At 41.0% G+C, this 10,224-nt stretch overlaps 1 protein-coding gene across 1 annotated transcript; it reads right to left on the bottom strand.

The window, feature by feature from the left end:
* Positions 1–967: 967 nt before the first annotated feature.
* On the bottom strand, positions 968–8,734 carry vgll2a (vestigial-like family member 2a). The gene is made up of 4 exons (XM_072362033.1): positions 8,551–8,734; positions 6,963–7,209; positions 4,988–5,470; positions 968–2,596 (listed from the first exon to the last, which is right to left on the bottom strand). Exons 1-4 carry the CDS (start codon positions 8,626–8,628, stop codon positions 2,526–2,528), a joined length of 879 nt encoding a protein of 292 aa, XP_072218134.1. The 5' UTR covers positions 8,629–8,734; the 3' UTR covers positions 968–2,525.
* Positions 8,735–10,224: the final 1,490 nt, after the last annotated feature.

Genomic DNA, 10,224 nt, shown 5'->3' with positions numbered 1-10,224 from the left:
CTTTTTAAATCATTAAAAAACTGCCTCGTGTGGAACTTACAAGAGAGTAAAACCTTGGTGTTAAAGACGAAACTAAGCCAAGAAACCAACAGTGCTGGACTTAGTTTGAACCAGGACCTCCTAAACAAAGATTAATGATATCCAGCCCAGTCTCACAAGAAAATATGTAATAAATCTGTTTGTCCACATGTGCAAATTAATCATTACCTGTTGTTTTGTGCAGGGAAGCATTCAGATGGGATGATGCAAGCCTTTAATCACATTTTCATGCATATAAGTCTAACCAATGCGTTTTAACCCCAATCCAAACCATATTTTGTGAGCATAAAAGCCTAAATATGTATAATTTTAAAACCTAATCCTAACCAACCTTGAGGGACGGTGAAGTCAATCCTTTCTGAGCAACATTTGGTCAGATGGACACTATCATCCACCTCCTTATAAGTGTTTTAGAACATGCTATAGCTGTGCAACATCACATTAGTGTCGCATAGGTAAGTAATGCAGGTGTGTAACATTTTTGGAGCCAATGAAAATGTAGTAATTTTAACATTTTTGAGCCACTTTTGCAATAAGCTGCTATATTTTCCATGTTTCAAGTTCAGGTGTGAAACTGCACTGACCTGACTGTGGTTTCAGGAGGTGTTCAGATTAAAAGGGTATCTTATATTAAAGATACTCTTTGTGTCTGTGCCATTCACAGCCTCCTCTTGTCTGCTACATGGATAGAGGGGAAGCCTTTTTACCCGCAGGAGAAAGTGTAGATATTATACGGAGTTTATGTATGAAAATAACTGCTGCATGTGACACTAGCTTTGTTTTTTTAAACATTACAAATCAGTGATATAAGCATAATGAAGCAGCTGCCAATATTTGTCAGCAAGCTCTGATTTTGAGATTTGAAGGTGTTAAGACATATTAAAACTACATAAGAATCTGGTAAATAAGTAAAACTTCACACATGTAACACATTACTACTGTTTTAACAGCATTTCAGTAAAGGTTCAAACTGAGGGTTACATTCATTGTTGATACATTTTTTATTTTAAGGCAAAATAAGCAGTTACTGTCGCATTTGAACTTGGCGACTGCTCACAAAGTCTGAGGATGCTCAGAAACTGAAAGACTGACTGCAGAGATTGAGATAGAAAAGGTAATTTACAGACTGAATCACAGGGGTTATGTTGTAAGGCAAAGAAAAATTAACACACACCTCGTACCGTATCCTTCGATTTTATGTAAAACACAAAAAGTCGACGCAGAGAACAGTGATTTGAACTGAACGCCGTTTCATAAAGTCCTCACACCTGTGTGATGTCATCAGCTGGTGTTCACACAAGCTCAGCCCAAATGCTGCAGCTCAAAAACATCCAAACACAGAAAAATAAGAGGAAACATGGAAAATAAAGGCAGAGGTCCTGTGTCTCTGCAGAGAAATACACCACCACACATTTCTAGTGGGTCACAAGACATGACTGAGTTATTTTTTTAAGGGCCAGTTCACTTAGTCTGCCTTAAATTAGGAGTTTAAGACACCAAGACGACACATGAGAAATAGCCATGACCAGTCCCTAAACTTTAGATGTTTAATATAAACATACTTAAAACAGAAAAGCAGCAAGTGATGCAGTAAATTAGCATGGATCAGTCAGTCGTTCAGGCATCAAACCTCAAATGAGAAAGCCGTCATTTTTGCAACTAAATGCAGTCAGCGATGTTGAATCATTAAATATGTGATTACCGAGTTAACAGCTGAGCTGAACACGTGTAAATTTGGAAAATAAACACCAGCAGACAGCGTGTACTATACACTGATTGTCATACGATGTGGTTTTAGCTGTTGGTCGAGAAAGATTTAGGAAATGATGTATTCGTCAAAATTGAACGTCCCAATGAGAAAAGCTTCCTGGAGCTGTCCACCTTTGTGCAATGCCTTGTGGGACATGTGTTTATCTCAACTTGTGCTTGGTATGAGCATGCCTAGTGTTAAAACTATTATGTAAAATCGTCTTTTAAACCTGGAGTAAATAGCACAAAGTAAAGACACAGATAAGGTTTGTAGTTGCAGTCATGGCTTAAATACCCTCTGATATCAGCTGAAATCCAACCAAAACTGTTAATTTAATTGGAACCGTGTTGTGATGTCCAGTTGAAACACGACTCCATGTAAATCAGAATGTCTGGACTCCAGCCTTCATCGTCTGCCAGATTCTCTCTGTGCGGCCTCCCCGACACCAACACGGCCTTTTCTCCAGCCATAACACTCTCCCAGTGTCTGAGCCCAGTTGCCCCAGCGAGGCAAGTCCTGCCAAGTCCTTCAAGTGCTCGTCTTTGGAGTCCGAACTCACATGTGTCTCTGTCCGTCTGTCCTCAGACTTTTTCCACTTTAGGAATGTTGTCCCTGCCTGTTACAGAAGCACAAAGAGTCTTGTCTTTGTCCATATCCATCCAGATCAGATTCCCTCCCTCCTTTCTGCGAGTCCACTTTTGTTTTCACTCTCGCTTTGTATCCAAACTGTCGGCGTTCAGCTCAGCAGGGCTGCGCTGCTGCTGCTGCTGCTGCTGCTGCTGCTGCAAAGTCCACCGTAACACAGAGCTGCAAGCAGACCAGAAGCTGTTACAGCCAAAAAAAAATGTTTTTAAGGTAAAACGGGGGGAAAGAAACCGGAGTCTCACGGATTTTTGCCTCACAGTTTCTCACAAGATGGAGCAGAAGTAGAGGAAAGAGGCTACAGCTGAAGTAGGAGACAAGGAGGGGGGGGGGGGGGGGGGGGGGGGGGGTCTCAGCGGTCTCTAAAACCAATACAAATCCTTGCTCTTATCCTGTGCCTGAAGTCCTGAGAGAGGAGCAGAGAAAGGAGGAAAAGAAAAGACAGGGAAGGAAGAGGCAAGAGAAGGGAGATTAGACAATGAAGCGCAAAATGCCTTGTTGATAAAAGCAGAAGGAAGTGCCCGAGGCAGAGGGGATGAAAGTAAGACAGCGACAGAAAGAGAAGCTGACAGCTGGTTTTAAGGTGCTGATTGACAGCCAGTTTGTTGCTTTAAACCACTTGTGTAAGTTGATCCGGATGATGGAAACAGATCTTTATTTAATTCTAGTTTGGATACTTTGTCACTGAAGCTGTTATAATCTAATTAGAATAAAAGGTAATGTTTTTTATCACACCTCAAGAGCTCCTTTTAGTCCAACATCTGCCCAATCATCCAGCGTAGGTTTAATGTGTTGATATAAATAGGAGAAAATGCACTGATTAGGTGTCATTAATTTCCATATGAGAAGTAATTATAACTAAAATTTTGTCCTTGCTGATTTGGTGCTTTTAATTCAAACTGAATGAGCACATAAATGACTAAAAGTCTGACTGGTTTGTTTAAATTAACACAACTCCACTACATATAAACCTTGCACATTTTTTATCCTGATGGGTTTTTCTTCAACAAGCAGAATTCAGTCCCCCGATACTTCGTAGATACAGTAGCTTTATGGCCAGAACGAGGCATAAAATGATGCGCCGGTACCACGTTTGCTTCTGCGAGGAGTCAGGCTGCTAAACTGGATATTTTCCACAACTAAAACAGGTGTTTTTTTGCTTAAAAGCTAGCGAAACAGACTCAGACCAGAGTAAAACTAAAAAGTAAGACAGCTCAGATTAGGTATCAAAACAGGGCCTCTTGGTTTAAAGATCTGCTTTTGTGCTGCTGCTCCAGCACCACCACCCGCCTCCTGAAGTAGACGTTTTTGGGTCTTTACAGCACCTCAGCTGCACAATTTGTATCCACCATTACAAAGCTGCTAATTTCCATGGTGCCAAAGTCAAATAACAACGTGTTGATGAGGTTATATTTCTATTTAAGTCCAGGTTGATCTGATAAAAATCCTTTATATTTGTAGATTTTCAAAAACAGAAGGCAAGTGGACCTCTTTTATACTTTTATAGTCCTAAAAGGACTTTCACCTCATGTCTCACCAAAACCATAAGAAATCTTTATCTTTAAGCACTTACAGAAGCATTTTATCATATACTTGAATCAGTTTGGCTTTTAAATTGCTTTGAGTTTGTTCTATAAAACACAGATCATGCCAGAAATGCTCAGGTTTGCTTCTGAGAGGTTTCATTGGTCGTGTGGAACAATGCTGACATCAGTACAATTAAAGATCGTGTTTTCTGTGTCAGATTGGAGCTGTTCGCATATGATTTAATGAGGAAATCCACCTGATTAAATAAAGAGCAACTCTCCATCTTCATAAAAGAAATCGCTGCATCCAACTAAGACCAGCTGTTGCTCGTCATCCAACATGCATAAGCATCACAGATAATAACTAATTTAATATCAAGTGCAACAGAAAGTTGTTTTGATAACCAATTAGGAATATTCTAATTATTCAAACATTTATCATGTGTTTCCTCTGCATGATAAATGTCCAACTGTCAAAAATCCCTGCCCAGACCGAACTCTGTGGAAACTCGAAGCTTTTGGCCCATAACAGCGACATGTTGTTTTGCGGTATGCTAGCTTACGCTCCCATGTGTCGTGTCTCCTACCGTGACCCTGAAATTGCGCGCCCTCTGCCATCTCTAAGGATTTTTCAGCCCTTTAAATGCACCCAGAGTAGCTGAGGAGAGGAGGAAGATTCCTGGATTACAGATTAAGGAAACTCAGGTGAACATAGAGGGAAGTCTTCTCTCAGCGTCTTGACATATAGTTCCACGCCTCCACATTTAGCCACTTTTTGACATTGCCTAAGTGATGAAAAGGAACCAAAGAGTTTTCATTTAGTAGTTTCAGCTCCTCACGTTTCTTACTCAAGGAGTGACGGAAGTGAGGCGATGCATTAACGAGAGGGACTCCCAAAGCAGAAGCCCTTGATTAATCATTAATTATGAAGTTTTACTCATTTCCTCCGGTTTTATTTAAGTTTTTAGGGCAGAAAATGCTGCACGCTGCTCATATTTCAGATCAAACAGACTTTAGAAATTGGCAGTACCTGTGTCCATGTTGAGTCCAATCTCTGCTCCCGCTCCTGTGAAGGCGCCACTCCAGGCCGACCCCGTCCCCGACTCCCCCTTCCCCCCGAGGTCACATGGCGAGGCGCTGGACCCCGGCACCGAGCTGCTGGACGTCAGGCGATGGTGCGACCTCACCGACGGCACCAGCAGCGAGCCGTAGCGGGGGTCGAACGCTGTGCCGTACATCTCGTGAACCCCTGGACGCGGGTAGGCTGAGCCCTGGGTGTTTATGGCGCCCCCTAGCGAGTAAGGGTGGTGGTGATGGTGGTGGTGATGAGATGGGTGCCAGGCGTCGGGGCTGGGCTGGTGGAGGTGGCTGTGCAGGGAGGCGGAGGAGTACGGGTCCCCTGGGAAGGCGAGCTCTGTGTGGGGAGCAGACAGTGTGGAGGAGACGGACGGCTGGTAGGAGCTGTTCCAGAAAGACGGAGGAAAACTCCTCTGATTCATCGGAAACGATCCGTCTGAGAAGACAGAATCCAAACAAACCTCATTTTCATTCTTTCACATTCTAATACTGACTCTTTTTGTTTGTCGATGAAGACCATTAAAAGTCAGCCTCATGCAGTTCGCTGTGTCATTTTTCAAAGTAAACAGCTTCTGCTCTGTTCAATAATCAACTCAAATTCATGGTTTTTTATGTCCAAGGTGTCACTGGAGGATCAGATATTTATGAACGTCTCTCAAAGTGTCATCATTTCATGGACAAAACAATCAATTCAGAGCGAGTAAATGCAACTAAATGTACACTTTCAGCTGTACATCTCCATGTTCAGCTCGAGAATTGAAGCTGGGTTCCAAATCTCCACTTTTAACTTTACTGCAGATTTGTGAATTTCTTGCCAAAGAAGCAGAAAAACCTCAAGATTTACTTCCTTTATAAAACATGCTGTTTCAAATGTTGCTGGGTTAAATAAAGACGCAGGAATGGTAAAAAAGGAAAAAGTTAATATGGGATAATGATCTCGTCTGATTCTCCAAAGGCAAGGAAAAAGAAAGGATGCACTGAACCTTTGTGTATTTCTTAAATCATCTATTTGTATTGTCTTTGTATATAAACTCCTGATCTTGAATGTTAATGGGGATTTTGTTCAATTTAAGCATCCAGATGACAGAAATCAATATAAAAGAATCAAAAGGCAGCTTCTTGTTGAAAAAAAATACCAGAAAGCGCAAAGATCAATGCAATGTCACTAAAAAGGATTTCAAAAACAGAAAGAAATTCCTCAGAAATACTTTGAACCGTGTTTTCAATTTAAAGCATCCAACGACCTCTGAAAGTATGCGGCACAGCAAATCATTTCCTTAATTTGACCCTTTAAAAGGTTCCTCATCGATGCATGAATTGAAACCACGTGAAATACAATGATTATGCACAACGCTTCTTGACTTATTGTTAAAGTAATTCAGACATTATCACAATCGTTGTGCGTCTACAAAAAGCTAAAGGTTGTAAAACATCGTTGTACAGAGCGACACTGCAGGAAATAACTCCACAGGCGTCATTAGTTGGTGTCCAATTCTTTGATGCTGAGAGCTTTTGAGCACATATAAAAACAGCTGCATGACTTAATTCTTTTCCTTTTTCCCCACCGAAAAGAGGCTGAAATTAAAGATGTTGAATGGTTGCTCAGCACTTCTGCAGCTTCAGCCTAAATTCTGTCAAACAAATTAAAATAAAAATATTCTATATTCCAGATCTGTACTTGAATAATCTGAAAACCTGAATAAAGTTAAGAGTCTCTCCCTCTCTATATATATATACATATATATATAAAAAGAAAGAAAGAAACAACTCAACAGCATGAACCAAATACACACATTTCTTGCACCAGAATTTCTCCCAGAAAAGGATCTTCCAGGTGTTAAACTGGGAAGATTTAGCCTGATCCGAGTTGCTTCTGCAGACACATCAATGGACAGCTCTGCCTCACACAGACCCACACAGACACACACCTCTTACGGCCTTGTGGCTGCTTGCTGCGGGGTACGCAGACGTCTGGCTGAGGGCTCGGCTGAAGTGTTCATCCACCACGGTGCTGATGTCACCCTGGAAGTAAGTGAAGAGGACGCAGCGTGAGCTCAGGTACTCGGCGCCCGGCGGCAGCTCCTTGTCTTCCTCCTTAATCGCCGGGGGTCCCGGGGGGCCGTGCCGGCTGCCGCTCTCCTGGGGGTCTTGCATTTTGGAATACAAGGCCAGTTTCTAAAAAAAAGGAAGACGGATTTATACAAACGTGTGAACAGATCCTCTCTCATAATGTTCATTTAAGAAAGTAAAAACATTTCAACAGCAAATGGCATAAAAGTACATTTTTGGAATTTACTCTTCAGGACGCAACACCTAAACCACATTTATGGTCGAAATGTGTGAATTTTCCACAAAAACTGAATATAAAAAATACATTTATTTAGAGGGTTCATCATTTAAAGTATTTTCTGAAGACTTTTTTAATACAATTGTGAAAATGACTACATAGATCATAGTGCTATGAGTATATATTGATAAAAACATTTCTCTAATACCAGCAACAATGTGGAGAGGAGCCTCAGTGGGCAGATCCACAGTCTGTTTCGGTGACAGACAGAGTGAGTTTTGGCACTATGTGAAATATGCCTGGATGTTGACTGAGAGGTTTTAACAGAGTGAAAAAAGCTATTTAACAGGTCTGGAAAGGCCTTTAAAAACCTGCTGGACTCCAACTGCTGACACTCACAGGCTTCCCTCCACCGAGAGACACAAATCTTATGCAAGTAATTAAATTAATTCAAATACGATAATTTTGCTGATTAAAAAAAAAACTAATTAAAAGGGGAAAAAACTTGAAATATGGCAAAAATCTAACTGCTAAACTGCCGGCTTACGAGAAACAATAAGACAACAAGGTGGAATCTGAACAGGTGTGGTAAGTAATTATAATTTATATTTTAATCATACAGCCAACAGGAACGCGCGGTTCCTGTTTACATCGTTTCAGCGACATTAAACATCTCCAAAATATATTTTAACAAGACATAAATAAATTATTTATTGACTGACTACACCAGTTCTGACTTTTACAAACGTCATTAAGGAGGAAACATCTAGTTTTTTTTTATTTTTATGAACTCAAAGAACTGGCAGAACAATCTGCTCACCTTTTCTGCAAGTGCGGAACTCCTGTTTAACTTCCTCCTTAACTTTTAACAAAACCTGTTAGATCTGTTTTTTAAAGTCTACCTTCAGAGTACATGTGTTAGATTTGTGGTTTCAAGCGTTTCTCTTGGTCATTAACAGCGTGTTTCAAAGATTTTTAGGTTCGATGACCGATAACGAGTTGCGTTAAAGACTGTAGAGACTCCGAGACTAAGTTTTGGAAATATACTAGAGATCAAGCCTGAATGAGCAGCGGTAACTCATACAATGCAGCTTAACTGGGAGTCCTAAGGTTTTTAAATAAGAGTTTTATTGGATGTGAAGATAGAAATGGAGCGCGTAGTGTTCTGTAGAGCCGACAGAAGTTCTGTGCGAGCTGCTAAATGCAGTCCCTGCTGAAATGACCCATACCTGGTGGTGATAGGGGCTGTAGGAGCTGAAATAAGGCTGAGGACCAAACACTTGGTACATCACATCCAGGCAACTCATGGCGAAGAAATCACGAAGAGGAACCAAGCTTCATTGAGAGAGCACGTCGGATCAGGCGGAGAGGAGTCAGTAATCCAGGCTGTGGGGAAGTCTGCTGCGCGCTCTGCGCTCTTTACGCACTACACTGCAGCTTGCTCGGTGAAGGGAACCCCTACAGCCTCCACCCTCCTGCTCGCTCCACACACCCATCCTCACGGCTCCCTCCAACCAATCACAGGCAAGAGCTTCACCTCTGCCTTAATGGGCTTTTAATTAGTGGACACTAAATCCAGACGTTTCCGTAACTTTAAATGCAGATTTTGCCCCGAAACTTTTGAAATTATTTGCTCCAGTATGTTTTAAATGTGTTTTCTGATTTTTGATAACAAATCCTGGCAAAAAATGTGGAATAATTTTCAAGTAAAGGTCATATTGAAGTAAAGCGGGAATGCTCTTTGTTCTGTTGAAAGATGAATTATCATCCTGGAAAATTACCTCAACTTAATCAAAGCTCCGTCAGATTCATGGAATGAGAAAAGTGTCCATAATGTGAGTTTTCTTCAGCCGGTCATCTTCCTGTGTTTCACTGAACCAAACTAAACTTCAAGCATCATCTCCCTAACCCTAACATCGTCCAAAGCAGATTGGTGATCCTTCAGTTAATTGTAAAATCCTTTCCACTGTTTCCACTGACAGCTCTCCTGTTGGGACATGTTTCCTGTTAATCAACCAGGTGCAACATCTCCTTAAGTTCTGAAAAACCCTCTCCTTTAACTGCAGAACTATTTGCATCTTTAGATTTTTGCAGGTATTTGTTTTAGATGGTTGTCACTGTTAGAAATACAAGGTTTTAATTTCTAATAATATCATTTATTTTTACCCGACCATGGATTGACGGTATAGAAAATGGATAATTTATTTTATTTTGTGAATTTGTGAAGGTGTAATAAAGACATGCAGCAAATCATTCTAATTATTTCAACAAAGGATAATGAGATGTATGATAAAGAATTAAGATTAGGATGAGCAGAGGCATGTGAGCAATGCAGTCCTGGATGAAGACAGGTTATAGAAATAAGACTCTCCAGACTCAGATATGGGGAATATCCTGGGGAAGAAGAGGAGTTGTGGAGAAGGTTTGACTGAAAGATGGCCTGAGAAGTCTGATCATGATACTTAGACAGAATGAGGGAGTAAGGGCTTTTTAGCAAGGAGAAATTAGGCAAAAATGATCCCGAGGGTGGTTTTAAGATGTGAAGAATACGAGGGGGGTGTTAGACATTATACAGTACAGCACTAAAGTCTTGAGCCAACCTTCATTTCTTCAAGTTATGCCTGGAAAACAAGCTTTGAGTTAGGTGAAAATTAGTGAAAAAACAGCCGATGTCCAAAGAAAAAACTTTGAGAGACACCCAGAAAGCCTGGAGAACTGTTGCTCAAGAGCACTTCAAAATATTATAAGACAATCTGGCTGCTTGGAAGAAAATATAAAGAAATGAGGGCTGGCGGCTGGTGGTTCAACACCAGCCAAGTTTCACCGAGTTTATGTGGACGGCTTTCAGGAAAAACTGTTAACCGAATCTGTCAATTCAACCACCTTTAGGACAACAGGGGAAG

Source organism: Leuresthes tenuis, unplaced genomic scaffold (assembly GCF_036924035.1).
Source record: "Leuresthes tenuis unplaced genomic scaffold, fLeuTen1.0.hap1 SCAF_13, whole genome shotgun sequence".
NCBI classification, from domain to species: Eukaryota; Metazoa; Chordata; class Actinopteri; order Atheriniformes; family Atherinopsidae; genus Leuresthes; species Leuresthes tenuis.
The sequence above is the reverse complement of the archived record's forward strand: the minus strand, read 5'-3'. Positions and strand labels throughout refer to the sequence as shown.